The 16,356-nt window shown below is 36.6% G+C and overlaps 2 protein-coding genes across 4 annotated transcripts; one reads left to right on the forward strand and one right to left on the reverse strand.

Moving 5' to 3' along the window:
• Positions 1-1,072: 1,072 nt before the first annotated feature.
• LOC101738155 (cilia- and flagella-associated protein 36) lies at positions 1,073-5,372 on the reverse strand. The gene is made up of 7 exons (XM_012689827.4): positions 5,034-5,372; positions 4,464-4,540; positions 4,064-4,267; positions 2,932-3,068; positions 2,124-2,331; positions 1,681-1,807; positions 1,073-1,284 (listed from the first exon to the last, which is right to left on the reverse strand). The coding sequence occupies exons 1-7, from the start codon at positions 5,161-5,163 to the stop codon at positions 1,130-1,132; spliced, it is 1,038 nt and encodes a 345-aa protein (XP_012545281.2). The 5' UTR covers positions 5,164-5,372; the 3' UTR covers positions 1,073-1,129.
• Positions 5,373-5,976: 604 nt separating this feature from the next.
• LOC101737895 (phosphatidylinositol N-acetylglucosaminyltransferase subunit H) lies at positions 5,977-9,459 on the forward strand. Of its 3 annotated transcripts, XR_009976689.1 has the most exons (5): positions 5,977-6,105; positions 6,851-6,975; positions 7,693-7,794; positions 8,237-8,387; positions 8,812-9,459. XR_009976689.1 is itself a non-coding variant. In XM_012689834.4 (4 exons), the coding sequence occupies exons 1-4, from the start codon at positions 6,323-6,325 to the stop codon at positions 8,893-8,895; spliced, it is 645 nt and encodes a 214-aa protein (XP_012545288.2). In that variant the 5' UTR covers positions 6,016-6,322; the 3' UTR covers positions 8,896-9,459. The 3 variants fall into 3 exon arrangements, 1 of the variants encoding a protein (XP_012545288.2); XR_001139618.4 differs by lacking the exon at positions 8,237-8,387 and having other exon boundaries at positions 5,978-6,105; XM_012689834.4 differs by lacking the exon at positions 8,237-8,387 and having other exon boundaries at positions 6,016-6,656.
• The last annotated feature ends 6,897 nt before the right edge of the window (positions 9,460-16,356 follow it).

A 16,356-nucleotide genomic window follows, 5' to 3' on the forward strand; every position in this document is an offset into this window, starting at 1 on the left:
TTTGCAATTCATTGCCGATTCACGATTTGTGAACATGCCGATATGATACAACGTAAATGAAGCCACCTAGCTTGAGACATGAGTTCTAAACTCTCAGTATAGTTACAACGGCTGCCCCACCCTTCAAACAGAAACGCATTACTGGTTCACGACAGAAATAAGCAGGGCGGTGGTACCTACTGGTGCGGACGCACCTGAGGTCCTACCACCAGCATCTACCGGCTGGCATCTTTCTTGCCGGATCTCAGCCGGTCGTGATTCCGCGCTAGGTATAGTAGAGCCATTCGCGAATCAGTGGCGCATTAGTTGTCAGGTCTCTTTCGCTCCTGACTGCAATGTTTGCGTGCATTCTCCCTCTGTGTACCCCGCTCATTACATATAGCAGAAAAGTAATGAAAGTGCTAATTTTTATTTATTTACATCTCGTGTCAAAACTGATAAAACGCAGACTGGATCGTATATAAAGGGCAAATGCAATCGAAGTTACAACCACTACTATTAATTGTCAACTTCCATCAGATCAGTTGAAGTCATCGTGGCCTAAGCGATAAGACGTCCGGTGCATTCGTATCTAGCGATGCACCGGTGTTCGAATCTCAGGCGGGTAGCAATTTTTCTAATGAAATACGTACTCAACAAATGTTCACGATTGACTTCACCGTGAAGGAATAACATCGTGTATTAAAAATCAAACCCGCAAAGTTATAATTTGCGTAATTACTGGTGGTAGGACCTCTTGTGAGTCCGCGCGGGTAGGTACCACCACCCTGCCTATTTCTGCCGTAAAGCAGTAATGCGTTTCGGTTTGAAGGGCGGGGGCAGCCGTTGTAACTATACCGAGACCCTTAGAACTTATATCTCAAGGTGGGGGGCGCATTTACGTTGTAGATGTCTATGGGCTCCAGTAACCACTTAACACAAGGTGGGCTGTGAGCTCGTCCACACATCTAAGCAATAAAAAAATAAAAATAAAAAGTTGTGATTAGCTTAAGACGTTATTAATAGTTAGTTGGATAAATGACTATCGAAAAGGGAGCCATGGATTTAGAAGAAGGAAAATAAAGGCGAGTGAATGTAACGTATTTTTCTTTGCTTAGGTAAGTAATTACAGAACAATTTTTTTGTGAGCTTAATGCATATCGACCACTTCAGTTTTAAGTTTAGAAGCCAGGGCTCTTCGTAGCTGCATCGCATCCGCAGTAGGTTCCGGTGTGGCTCCAGCGAGGGCCTCTTGTGCTACGCGAGCTGATCGCGGTCTAGAATTCATTTTGTGTGATCCTTCGCCTGCCAAGGTAATATTTCAAATTATCAACAAAGCCAATAAGATTAGAATCGTTGCAGGGCTAACGTAGATCGTGTATCTAAGCCGGCATAATCCTTTAGCAGGAGTTACTCTGTCGTCTTGGTATAAACCTGCATTATGTCCATAATAATTTAATATAGCGATGCCAATGCTTTAGATTTACTGAACCCTCCTACCCAAGATACATCAGTACGCTTAGTGCGAGTTTTTTAACGTTTGCCTACGTTTTCCGCTAGGGGCGCTGTTCCAACTGCATACAAATTTGAGTTAACTTTTATGCTATCGAGACCGTTAAAAAACTCGCACTGAGCACATTAAATTCCGAGAAGATTTACGATTACCAGGGATTTTTTTGATTGCACCGGTTAGTTTGTTACCTGCTAGGCCAGTCTCGGTTTCGACGGCACCTAGTCGTTTTTCTCGGACTTGTTTCTTCAAGGCCAATAGTTTATCACGTTGCTGTTTCAAATACTCTTGACGGGCACGCAGTTCTTCATCACTTACCTGAAAAAGTTTTTGAGTTCAAGCTCAACTATCATTCTTCTGCCCTTCTCCTAGTCACCTGGGGTGGGTGCGACATGCTTTCTCCTTCCATACTCCTCTATCATATACCATTTCTTCGCTTACTCCTCTCATACACGTATCGTCTTTCATGCAATCCTTCCATTTTTTTTTTAGCTTTTTAGGTTCAAAATACTGGGTCGTAACAATGGCAGTCACGTTTTTCGTAGCGAATTAATGAAAAATAACATTCAACAGAAATAATTAACTTAAATAGTTTGGGCTAAAATGGGAATCGAATAACGAAATAACTTATCACCTCCACTTTCGTGGACGAAGTAATTGTGCTTTCCACGGGTTGCGCGTCTTCCTCGGGTACTTGTATTGTAACCTTTTTTACAAAACAGTCCCCTTTCTTATCAAAACCGTTCAGCTTAGACAATAAGGTCTGCTTTTGTGTAACAACAACTTCAGGCGTAACGTTTAAGGCTTCCTCTTTGTCATCTTCAATTTCCCCGATTCGTAATCTGTAAGGAATTTAAGTTTTAATCGACAGGGTCGACAGGACAGGACATCAAATGTGTTCAGAAAATGGACTAGTTTTCCATATTTAGATTTTCGGAGTATATGAACATCCAAAATGTAAATACCGCCATCCACCTTGTTTAATAAGTTCTATGTCAATTTTAGACCATAACGGCGGCCCCACCCTTTAAACCGAAACGCACGAGTACAACTTTACGGTAGAAATAGGCAAGGTGGTGGTCTACCCGTGCGGGCTCATATAACGCTATCATCAATTTGTATTAAGGATATACATATATCTAATCTAGCGGACCCCACAGACGTCCTGTGAATGCATACACAAAAATTAATTCAAGTCGATCCAGCCGTTTAGTTCCTGTATAGATAAATAACATAGATACTGACTGTAGCGACATCTGCCGGATTGATTTGTGAATCTAAACCATCCAGGGTGCCAGCCAAACGCATACAAAGAAAACCATTCAAATCGGTCCAGCCGTTTAGGAGTCCAGTGACGTACAATAGAATTATATATAAAGATTATTATACTTATGGGCGGCTTGAGGTAATCTAAGTCATTTTTAGTAAATTAAGAATCTCACTTTTTGATTTCAGTCATAACGTCATCATTATCAGGCCATTCTTCATTTTCATTAGTTTCCGAAGTTTCCAACTTTTCGGTATCAGACATAAAAATACTAGGCATAGTTCCATAACGTCTCTCTATCAATTCTAAAGCCTAAAACATATACACATTCCGACCATATACATTATCAGTTACAATAAAGTAAAACTTTTTTTTTCCTACCTAATTGCCGATAGTCTAAGGGGCTCTTCTAACTGCTCATGGACTGGTATGTGAGCTCACGGGCTCAACCTCAGAGAGTTCGGTAACACTGGCCCTAGGAACAGCAGTGCTTCGTTGAATCTACCATCGGATCGGAATCGCGACCGATTAAGAAGATTTGGAAGGTAAGAAACTCAGTAAGCTGTGTCTATGGGCTAGTTCGCATGTCGAACTCTAGGCGTGCTGGGAGAGCACTCTACATTAATACTAAATATTTTATTTCATAGTTTTTGCATCGGTTTAAATTTTTAATTTAAATTTAATTTTATCTTAGTTGTGTGTGACTACGAAAACCGTAAATTAGTACTAGTAAGATAGGGCGTGTTTCAATCGATAACTGACGACAACGCTTAAAGGATGGTAATTGCGATAATTTTCAATTACCTTCATATTTTTGAAATGCATTTAGAAAGTAACGCACACTGCAGTAATATAGGTTTCATATTCAAAAAACGACCGGTAACAATATTGATGGTAAGATTATGTAAATTCGTGTAACGTAACATTCTTTATAATTAAAGTATTACTGGTGGCCCGGAGGCCTTTGCAGTTTCACCAGGACAGGTGGGAGAGCAATAGCTCAGCCGCGAGAGGTGGGATTAGCTAACAGCTGCCCGAGCGCTTCCGAAGGAGACATAATAACTCGAGAGCATCTGCTTCGCGAATTAATCTACTATCGGATCGGTATGTCGATCCGCTGAGAAGATCTCGCGAGACATTCAGCGCGCTGGCATGGTTTGGTTGCACGTCAAATTCTTTGCCGAGTTCGACAAGTACGGGGTTACCGGTTACCGGGGTCATTAAGTCTGCTCTTAGCCATAAGGCTAAGCATAAGCATAAGCTATAAAGCTGAAGGCGCCTTATGCTATATAACGTAACAGTTTCACCTGCAGTTGCAACTCAACATTCTTATGTGTCATCATTTTGACGAACATCGCGTAATCATTGGCGGCCCATATCTGTTCGAATAATCGCCGATGGAATTGAGCGGGCAGTCCCGCCAAATCTCTTGCTGACAGTTTGCAGGCCGCTTCAAACTGTTCCGCCGTAATCCCAATGTCATCCATAAACGAGCCCAGCATTACGTCTACCTATAATTTATTTACTTAAAATTACCATTTTTAAAACGGAAAATGTGGCAACTAAAATTCTTTTTTTTTATTGTAGAATCTGTTCTTATAAATGTATTCGACAACATTTGAAAGTAAGGAGTTAGTTAGAAAGGACTAGCGTTTCAAGTTCATTAACCTAACATTTTTAATAACAAGCTTTTAAGAATTCGCTCACCAAATTACGATAGTCAATGTGAATTTTCTTGTATTCAGCTCTATCGATTACTTCTCCATTTTCTGTCGGCTCAAACGCTGTTAATTAAAAACGCCTGGGCTATGAATTTTAGCAATCACATTGTAGCGTTCTTTCATGTTAATTTTGAGGACGATGGAAATTATTGGAATCATAACTTTAATTAATAATTTAAATAATAAAATGAACCTCTCTGCGGTATGGTATTAGCGGTATTGTTAATGGGTCTCTAAGAAATGCATACAGTTGACGATGATATGATGATTATAGAAAAAACCTATGAATCTAATGTTGTAAAGTGAAGGTAGGTACTATCGTTTCGATGATTTTACTTTGGGTAAAATTTTCACTGAATATTTAATTAATTTAGTTCACAAAAGCTGATACGCATATTAACGAATGATCGTCTGTTGCGAATACAAATATTTTACATTTGAATATTGCCGGCCCCCTTATTTGACCTCTTGTATAGTACAAGGTACGAGTAATAGAATGCAATCTAAAGAATAGAATAGAAAAGAAAGAATAGAATACAATGCAATGTGAACTTACGCAATGATCTTTCTTCAATAAATGTTTGTAAAGGTACGTTCCATATGGGTCCGTGAAGAAAACCCACCAAGGAATCGAACACCCATGCATTTCCATCGTATTCAAGATTATCCATATTAATGTCTGTCATGTCATGAAATTGAGTTTGTGCGAGATCACTTAATTTAATATCAGTGGCGAAAAAACGTATTTCTTCTCCTATATACGTAGTGCTGAGTGGCGACTGCTAGGCTTTTTTAACCCAAACTGTTAAACTGTGTTTACGTTTTTGTTGTCAGAGTAACTGTTTGTTTGAAAAATTAGTTGTCAAGGAAAAAGGGTACTATATAACTACAAACTCCCTGGTGTATACTTAAATGTTAATTCAGTTATTTAATCTTGTTTAATAAATGTACCTACATATGGTAAATAATTTGAGGGAAAATGATGATATACCTTAGACGAGAACAATAACAGCATTATATCAACAACAGCTGTTATTGTTTTGAATCAATATCCAAGGTCATCTAAACATGTCAATGAATAAGAGACGACTTTTTGGCGAGAACGCGAGGAGCGAAATCGTGTGAATTGTGTCTATTGAAGTCTTCGTAAATTCCCATCATTTTACTACACCTAATTGTTATTTCATTCCATCATCCCATCACGTTTTATTTAGTTTCCTCTCAATAGGTTACAAACTCAAACTAACCAATTTCACTTCATTCCGCACTATAGTACTATTTTTCAAAAAATGGTGTGTAGGTCTAAGTAAAGTGAAGGAAAAACGTAAAGTTAAAGTGTAAGTACAAAGTGGTGTAATGAATTTAAAGAATAATTGAAGGGGTTTTTTTTAACTCGCGCGACTTCGCGTAGCGGTATTGTCTCATCTAATTTCATTCGTTTTCTATATTTTTCATACAATCGATGTAGTTGTGGATACAAAGTTTGACTGTATGGGTATAAATTCTTTTGCCTGACCAATAGAAGACATAAGCAAAAAAGTCAATTTGTTCATGAATCAAATTAATTACATTGTACAAATTATTTTGAAACTATCAATTTAACAGTCGAAAATGGTTGAATTCAAAAAGTAAAGTACCCACAGATATCAATCTTACGAAAAATAAAATAACCAAAGAATCTAGAAAATACGCAATCCTTTAATATGAACCTAAGAGTAAAACAATAGGAATGTGAATCGAAATCCGTACTATTTTCGTGGACGAAAACTGATTTGATTTGCTTTAATTCGTATATAATATGTTAAAGTGTATAAAGTTTCATCTGTAATTTGGGCTAGAATTAATATGAAAATGATGACTAGATGTATCCCGGAAAAAAACAAAGGCTTTTTCAAACGCTTAGATAAATGTCTCCTTTTATCCCATGAGAATAGCGAAGGCTTGAAAATCAATTTAATGATTGAAAAAGGCGGTATTCCTAACTATATGCAATTCGACATATCTTTTAATTTAGAAAAATCCTATAGTTATAAATCTAGCAAATTATTTCTCTTATGGTCTGTCATACTATTGAATTGTTTAATTGTCACTTATGTAGGAATAACATTGGAATTAGTGATAACTTTTTTTACTATATGTATGTGTTTAGCGATTATTTGGTTCCGTATGCTAAAATCAGGTATGTTCACTGAGTTTAGTACACAAAAAAATTAAATAAGTGGCATTTAAGAAATGCTGAATTTGTTTTTTATTATGCCCCAAAAGGTTAGATATTGCTATTTTGAAATGAAGGTGTAATAGTTTATTAGCTAGAAATATGTCTTATGCCATTAAACTTAGTGAAACAATAAGATTTTTAAATGTATGTTTCAGAAACAGTCTTGATCGTTCCAAATGTTGGTATACGCAGCACTCAGAATTATCCAACCAGAAACTTACACACCTTTGTATCATGGGACAGAATTGAAGATATTATTATAAATGAAGTTATTGTGACGGTTAGCTTCTAATTTAATTTTTATCAAATTATATTGTGGCTTGAATGGTGGAAGGCTGCTGGAAGGGTGATTTATAACAAGCATTGTATAGAGATTACATGAATGAATGAAACATCATTTCAGTTTGTCAGGCTTTTGTAATTGGGTATGTTTGTATATGGATTATTAGTAATTTTGGATTTCCAGTTGCTTTCCAAACATGGATTTTACTTGCAATGTTAATACGATCTTAACTCAACCTTAACATCATTAAATCTTCCGCGAGTCAGCCATGTATTCTGGTTTGAACAGTAGTGGTATAGTACAGATGTTAATTCATTTAGACTTTTACCTCATGTCTTAATGCATTATTGACAGATCATGCTTAAGGTCTCCGTTTAGTAAAAACTGGTTAAACTGCTTTGGTACTTTTTATAATTCACAAGGATATGGAGAAGTCTGTATAAAGGTACTAACAAAATAGCTAAAGAGAATAGTCGCTGCCTGATTTATAGGCTATCTGTAGAAAAGCAATAGATAAAGTAGACAGTAGAAAAGCTAATTAATAGGTTGGTGGTCAATAAGTTAACTGGAGACAGAATTAAGGATAAAACAAAGTCAATCAATACTTTTGTAGTCACACATAGGCACATTTAAATGTGTTTTTTTAAATACTTATGCAATGTAAGCCAGTAGAATGAATTTTTCAAATAGTTTTGTATTATAATTTTGTTTCAGTCTAAAGTTCTTTATTACTTGACTATTTTGGTTAAAGAAGATCCTGAGAACACTGGAAACATTGAACAAAATCAATCAACCCGACTGGTGCCTCTTTTTTTGGTATTTAATTTATTCAATCACACATTATAAAAGAAGTTATTTCTTGTTTTAAAGCTTTCTTGGTAGCACCCTGCCTATTTCTTCTCCAAAGCAGAAATTTGTTTTAGTTTGAAGGGTGGGGCAGCCGTTGTTTTGTAAAAACCGAGACCTAAGAACTCATATTTTTAAGTGGGTGGCGTGTTTTAAAGCTTTCTTGGTAGCACCCTGCCTATTTCTTCTCCAAAGCAGAAATTTGTTTTAGTTTGAAGGGTGGGGCAGCCGTTGTTTTGTAAAAACCGAGACCTAAGAACTCATATTTTTAAGTGGGTGGCGGCATTTACTTTCTAAGAGACTATCTCCAGTAACCACTTAACACCAGATGGGCCGTGAGCTCGTCCACTTATTAGGCAATGAAAAAAAATTGGGTTTTAATCTCATGTTTTTTTATTGCCCTTTTGGGCAGACTACCTGATGGTGAATTTTTACCGTCGCCCAATGACTTCAACAATGCCAGGGGCAGAGCCAAGCCGCTGCCTACCGTTAAGTTCTCTCCACAAACCTCGTTTGAAGAAGGACAAGTCATAGCGCTTGGAAAACACTGTGAAAACCGGATGGTATGTGGCAAAAAATATCACTGGAAACATACTATAGATGAATGCTGTGGCTTCAGGTAGTATGGATGAACTCTACTCCGGTCGAGGGCGGTGCGATGGTACAAACGAGATGATGGAATCATAAACAATTCAAGTTGCAGTTAAATTCTTTAAGTGGTACTGAATGTTCATTGAGATCAACCTAACATTTAATATCTTATATTATAAACTATTTACTATACTGCTAATGCTATGTGGAATAACAATGAACCACAGAATTATTAAAATAATAAAAACAGATTCAGCCTGTTTCACCTTTAACAACACTGCAAAAATATGAGTCAATTATTTATTGGTTACATGGCCTCTATTTCAATGCACAGGTGATTTTAATCTCTGGTCTCAGACCAGGCATCTACATGAAGAATTTTGTATTTGTTTCTAGAGGACAAGACCCAGTTTGGCGGTGTTGGAGAAGATTTATGCAGATGTACAAGACTTACTGACGGAGGCTAAGCAACAAGTGTAACCTGATTCTTAAGTTATTATACTAAAATATTATAGCAATGGATATTGAATTTCTGTGAAGTTACTTCATAATTTCTCAGAGTTTTGATTCTTTGAGTTATGCATCACGGAATGTGGTCACAGGGGTTTATTGTTTAATCAGCTTATCAAGTGGCTAGTTACCACGATTAGTGTGGCATGGGTCTGGGTTTGAATCGCAGTCGGAGCTCATAATTTTATTAATGTTATTTGCGAATTGGGACCTGGGTATATTCTTGTATCGGAAGTGTATGAAGACAGTGGAACCTCTAGTTTGGGGCTGTTTAACATGTATTGAATAAGTATACTTTTTGTATCTTGATTTCTATTGTAGGTAAAATTAATTTAGTATTTTAACGATATTAACTATTTTAAAAATATTCAAGCCAGTGAAAATTGAAAAATAGATGATAAATTTTATGAAATATTAAACTTTTAAATATAAATGTTATTATGTTACAATTTGCAATGTAGGTATGTAGTATGTTATAGTTGATTATATATGTGTAACTTAATCAGTATTCAAATAAAATTGTCCTTCAGTAAACAACGCGATTTTTATATATTTTTTTTATGATAATAGAAAAATGGTGCTCTGATTAAATGAAAAAACCTACTAATTGTTCATAGACTAGCAAGTCTACCAACTTTATTTTAATAACAAATAAAGATACTTTTTTTTTATCTACCTATGTTGATAGCCTTGAAAGGATATTTCAGCTTCTTTACGTGTAGGTGAGCTCACGGGGCTCTAACTGGGAGTGTTGCTAACACTGGCCCTAGCAAAAGCAGTGCTTCGCAGAATCTACCACTGGATCGCAAACGCTTTCCACTGAGAAGATCCGGCGAGAAACCCATAGACTCGTGTTAATTCACTCGTTGAGCCTTGCGACGGGTTCGACGAGGACGGTGACTGATGCTTGGAGTACCTAAAAGCACCGTTAATGGATCGGGAGGATCCGTAATGACGTGTTTAGGGCAGGATACACCTATCGCATAGTAAAGACTATCACAAAAGAAACATTAAAATGGTTTTACTCCCTTTGTTTTGATTGCATGTATTTAATATGGATCGAATAATAATAGTCTCCGGCTCTCGTCCAAAAGATACCGGTCTATGAGTTCAGAAAATGTCAGTACTTTACATCTATATTAATACAAATCTACAGTGGTTTTTATGGATGTTCCGTTATAACTACTGAACCATGCATCCGATTGACTTGAAACTTGGTATCCATGTAGAAAATACATGGACTTAATGGATAGGCTAATATTTATATGAGTGTTGGACTCCCCAATAATAATGACAATAAATAATAATGTTAATTTTAAATGCCCAGCGAAGCGGGCGAGTACGGTTAGTCTATTAGGTACTATTTTTACTACTACTACTACTAGATCATCCAGATTCATCCAGATATAACGTCATCCAAAGAGAGATTACATCATCCAGATCTCGGAGCTTGAGTTACGTCTGTAATTTGAGGTAGGCACTATCATAAACTCAGAAAGTCTATATCGGAATCCTTTTTACCTAAAGTTTGATAGTTTTTAGGATCACATTTATTTATCAAACAACTCGGTATAGATGTTTTATAGCATATTTTAGGTAAGTATTATCGTCAAACATTTTGAGAGGTTTTTATTGATAACTCGCTATCAAGAAAGCGTACAATCAGGCGATCGATTTTGACAGCATAGATTGAAGATTTTGAAATGAGTCATCGTGAGTCAGATAGATACTTTTACAAAGAAATTTAATATTTTTTATATCATGTTATTTTAAAACAAAACATCTCCTAATATTAATAATAATTTAACCAACGTAATATGTCGTTTAAATTAATATTAATGTGGTTGGGGAGAATTGAACCGCATTGGTTTAAAAAAAAAAGGTGAAAAGAAAAATTAAGAATAAATATCAAGTGCATACATACGGCAGAGATGCGAATGTTGAGATGGATATGTGGAGTGATAAGAATGGACAAGATAAATAATGAGTATATCAGAGGAAGTGTGAAAGTAGACCCGGTAATCTACAAATTATAGAGCGGACGGTTAGCGTGGTATGGATATGTGATGCGAGAGAAAAGAGAGAGAGAGAGAGAGAGAGAGAAGAGAAGAGAGAGAGAGAGAGAGAGAGAAGATGCATGTGACTAGGAGATGTATGGAAATGGTAGTGCAAGGCAGAGGGGGAAGAGGTCGACCGAAGAAGACATGGTTAGAGTGTTTGAGTGACGATATTAGATAGAGAGAGAGAGAGAGGAGTGAGTGTTGAGATGACGGCTGATAGAAGAGAATGGAAGAGAAAAATTAGCTGTGTTGACCCCACCTAGTGGGATAAGGTGGAGAAAAAAAGAAGAGAGATATCAAGTCGTTGTGACTTGACGCCCGGTGCATTCGTATCAAGCGATGTGACTGTGCCGATGCCCGAATCCCGCGGGCAGGTTTTTTTGATGAAATACGTACTCAGGGTACATAACAATTGTTCTCGAATTAATTCCACGATGAAAGAATAACTTCCCAAAATATTATTGTACTATAAGCGTATTGTAGCACGTGAGGTAGTTACCTCCACCAAGCCTATTTGTTATCCGTTGCAGTTTGAAGGGTCGGAGAAATGTTTATTCAATATAATTGAAACTAACAACATGTCTGTAGGTACGTTGTGTCATATATGGCCTCCTATAATCACTATACAAGGAGGACCATGAGCGTTTTCACCTAGGGAAAAACTATTTTGTCAATATGGATTTTAGTAAATATATGTTTTTCAACACATTTTTATGTATGTAGTGATGTCTTCCGCGGTGTACCAGTTTAATGTGTGTGTGTGTGTGTGTAAATGCAGAGATATAAGGCACTACAACGTACTCACAATAAGATGGCTCAAATTCACCCAAAGAACAATGCTGGGAGTTACCCTGCGAAATCGAATCGGAAATGCGGAGATTCACAAGAGAACCATGGTAACCGGCATTGCCCGTAAGATTACGAGGTTGAAGTGACTATGGACACGAACATTGTGCTCGCATTGCTCGTAGAATAAATGGTCACAGTGCGGGTAGGACTCCCACAAGACGGACTGACTATTTGTTTAAGGTTGCGGGACGTCTCTGTTTGCGAGCACCGCAAGACCGGTTTTTTTGGCAAACTTTGAGGAAGGCCTTATATTCAGCAGTAGATTTTTATAATGACGATAACGACGAGAGTGGCCAAAATTACGGGTTAAACCATTTTTAAGGCGTGGAATACGTGCTCGAAAGTAATTTATTATTATTTAATTCATTTATGTCAGATATGATTATTACTCCATGTTAATGTATAGTAACAATGATTTCTTAAAAATATGTTAGTAAGGGCATAGTAACAAAACAAAAGTAAAGAACCATATAATAAAATTAGAATAGTTTACCATTTCGAGGAATTTTATGGACCTATCTACAATTATTGAGTAAAGGTCCTTTTATCTCGAGAACGTCATGGCTAGGATGCTGTTGGGGCTAGACCCTACCCTGCAGAGAAAGGACGCGCATCGCTTTCTTATGAAGGCATAGAACTCGTCATGCCCGATGCGCTACATAATCAAGGCAGCCCCATCAATCCTAAGTGTATCGTTATACTCTACTCGTATAGGCATTTAGAAGGAGGACCTTTATCTAAAACCACACTTAGTATTGTACGTGTTACATTGTTATATTGAATAGGATTTAAATTTGGACGACATATGTTACACGTACAGCTTATCAGTTTGTAATCAAAAAGAAAATTTGTAATCTTGTTAGTAATGACTAATGCTCGTTATCTTTCGTTGCACACTTGAGATAAAGCGTTGCGTAAGATGAACTATGGTGCTTTTCTGTAAAACAGACACAAAGACAGACGAGTTTCAGTGATGCGTGGAGACAACTGATTAGATAGATACGTCTCATTTATTTATTTAAGTGAGTTAACTAGGCCACTTTGTCATGAATCGCTAGAGAAGTCCATAGACAATGCAACGTGAACTCTCTTTGAAAGTTTTTTTATTGTTTAGATGGGTGGACGCGCTCACAGCCCACCTGATGTTAAGTGGTTACTGGAGCCCATAGACATCTACAACGTAAATGCGCCACCCACCTTGAGATATAAGTTCTAAGGTCTCAGTATAGTTACAACGGCTGCTCCACCCTTCAAACCGAAACGCATTACTGCTTCACAGCAAAAATAGGCAAGGTGGTGGTAACTACCCGTGTGGACTCACAAGAGGTCCTACCACCAGTCCTTTGTGTGATGAAAAAAAACATTGTTTCTTTAGAGACGAGTTAAGCATTCGTACGCATATTGTGACAGATTTTACTCTACAATGTTCCAATTTGTTCCCAATTTGTATATAGGCTCGTCCTTCTTCAGTGAGGTTGCGTAAGGATTTTGAATGTTAATATTTTAATGTTTTCTTTCTGTAAATCTGTATTTTACTTTCATAGACAATTTTTTGATTTCTCTCTTTTTCATTCAGTTGATTAGCAAAGGATGTCGAGTGAATCATATAGTCAAGTCTTGTTCTGCATAGGCTGGTTACACATTGTGTTTTTTAAATAAAATATAGTTATGGCAAAGTGTTAATTTACGCTGATTTCTATTAAAACCCAAATAAATTAGCAGTTTTCGATCAAAATATTCCAAAACTCAAAGAACACTTTCAAGAACTATCGAAAACTAAAAGAAGGCTAGAGAATTAGGTAAGCTACAAATATTGAATGTTACGTAAATTGAAATAACAAATAATCTGAATACCAATTTACTTTAACAGACATTGAAGTCGACCGAGAACTTGGACTATGGAAACATCAGTTAAGATCAGTAATCACTAACCCAACGAGTCTATCGACAAAAATTATTTTCTTTAATATTATTAAATTTATATGAGCGTTTGAAAATTCCTGCAAAGGCCTATTTGAATGTATATTAACTTTAAAAATAAATCTGGATTATTAAATTACAATTTTAAAAATTATAGGTAGTACAGGCAAATTCTCTTATTTGAATTCAGCATAAAAACTTGCGCTTCTTTTTTTTTTTCGGTCTACGCAGTCTTGGTTGGAAACGAACGTTTCGGACTTCATCAGAGCTGAAGACTGGCCGTCGTCTAGTCCCGATCTTAATCCGCTGGATTATGATTTATGGTCAGTTTTAGAGAGTACGGCTTGCTCTAAACGCCATGATAATTTGGGAGTCCCAAAACAATCCGTAAGATTGGCAGTGAAAAATTTTCCCATGGAAAGAGTGCGTGCTTCTATTGATAACTGGCCTCAACGTTTAAAGGACTGTATTGCAGCCAATGGAGGCCACTTCGAATAAGATTTTTATACTTTAAATTGTTTTATATTTATGTATTAAACTAACACACTGTAAAAGTAATAAATGTTATTTGCAATAGATTTTTTTTATTTTTTATTGTAACAGTATTTATGGTCAGACTAAGTATTCAGCAAATAATATATTTGCATGCATAATTAGTAATAAATTTGCTTTAAATGCTTTCTTAAACTATTTGCTTATCATTATGACGGCAAACTAGATCCGTCACCGACCGCGATATATCGAACCTGTACAAATTAACATCTTGCTTGCGTACGGCGCGACGCTCGGTTTAATTACACACGTACATGAATTAATTGTTTAATTTAAAGGACACAACTCAAAGGTAGACTTGGAGGCAGGGCCGAATTGCGTCAGTTTTGTTTTAAGTAAATAATATAATTTTTTTTATTGTTTTAGAAGATTTTTTTACAGATGTGCAAATTCACAAGAGGCTTGTGGAGAGTATTAAGCGGTAATCAGCGGCTTGGCTCTGCCCCTGGCATTGCTGAAGTCCATGGGTGACGGTAACCACTCAGTATCAGGTAGGCCGTATGCTCGTCTGCCTACAAGGGCAAGAAAAAAAAAATTATCGGTCTAAGGTGTTAAGAGCTTACTGAAGACCATATTTATAAGTTTACTGTGACCCAAATGTCATCACTTATCATGAAACACGAGGTTCAAATTTAAATGGCATCGTAATAAGCGCCGTCATTCCGGCCACACTTCAACTTTACGTCCTATAGAAGAGAGCGGATCCCCAGGCTTCTTAGAGCTATTTCGTGGAGTGAATAGGTGGTATTTGAAACAAAACATTATGAACATCACACAAAATTGGCCATTCAGAGCCACCGGGTAATTTCTTCATTAGTCTGTCCGTAACTAGCACTGAGTTTTAGGCAATTCAGTGTATGTTAAGTTGTAAGCGACTATAATGTTCCACGTAGGTAATTTGTAACTAAATATTTCTAGTATTATTTAGTTTGACTTCATTCTGTTCAATGTTTTACTTAAATTGTACGACTATACTATACTCGTTGATTATGTGTGGTATTAAACTCTACACTGTTTAGACACAAGATGTTTCCATGCTAATAATTCCGATACCTAGTTAGATAGAACTTTTTCTACTGCCGCCTCCAGAATTCGAACCTTCGAAGCCGCCTCTGAATTCATCTAAATAAGGAAAACCAGCCCTGGGATGGATGCGTTAAAAGGCAAAACTTCTAAATACACTCCTGTTTTGCGAAATAGTCATGTACCTATTAAGTAACACTCACGAATTGTCACCATGCGTAAATCGTACAAGAAGGTCTGAAGTCTAATATCGTTAATGTCGTAGCTTAGTGTTAAATCGAGCGTTGTATTCCTAGAATTAGAACGATTCGCGCGGAATCGAACAATCACATTGATTTGAGGCTTTCGCATCGCTGCGTAGAAATTGAACAATCATTGTTGGAATCTCGTTTAATGGACGCGACGGTACATGTGCGGATTATTGATTAATTTTCTCCTTTCTTCCAACGTACTTTTTTAATTAATTTAAATTAGAGGCTATCTATGTGTTCGAATTACAATAAATCGAACGCGGGGTTTTTGACAGAAATATCTAGAAATAAATATTCATCTTTGTAGGATTGGTAAGAACGGAACTATGAAAAGAGTGTGGAACGGAGCGTTAAGATGTGAGTGAGAGAAAATGGAAAGAAAGGGAGAAGAGAATGACAGAGAAAAGGAAGACGCCGAAGACGGTTAAAAAATGAGCAAGGCGTAATAAAAGTGTTAGTTAATATTTAAATTATTATTATAATAGAAGATTTTGGAACAGTGGAAGTTTTATTTTATGCGCTGCGATCCCTATTCTACATCTATATTGTACAAAGAAGTAATAATTGAATCCAATGAGCAGAAAATATTGCATAGTAATTATATTTTCAGTTATAACCTGCTGAAACAGAACTGAAGATGTAAGAAACATAATAGAGAATAGTTAAAACTTTCTTTAAGGTAGAAAAATCTTAAATTTAACGAAAATAAAAGAGAACTTTGTGGCGACGCTTGGGGAGGCCTGTGTCCCGCAGTGGACGTTTGTGGACTGAAAGAA

Source organism: Bombyx mori, chromosome 25 (assembly GCF_030269925.1).
Source record: "Bombyx mori chromosome 25, ASM3026992v2".
Classification (NCBI taxonomy): Eukaryota; Metazoa; Arthropoda; class Insecta; order Lepidoptera; family Bombycidae; genus Bombyx; species Bombyx mori.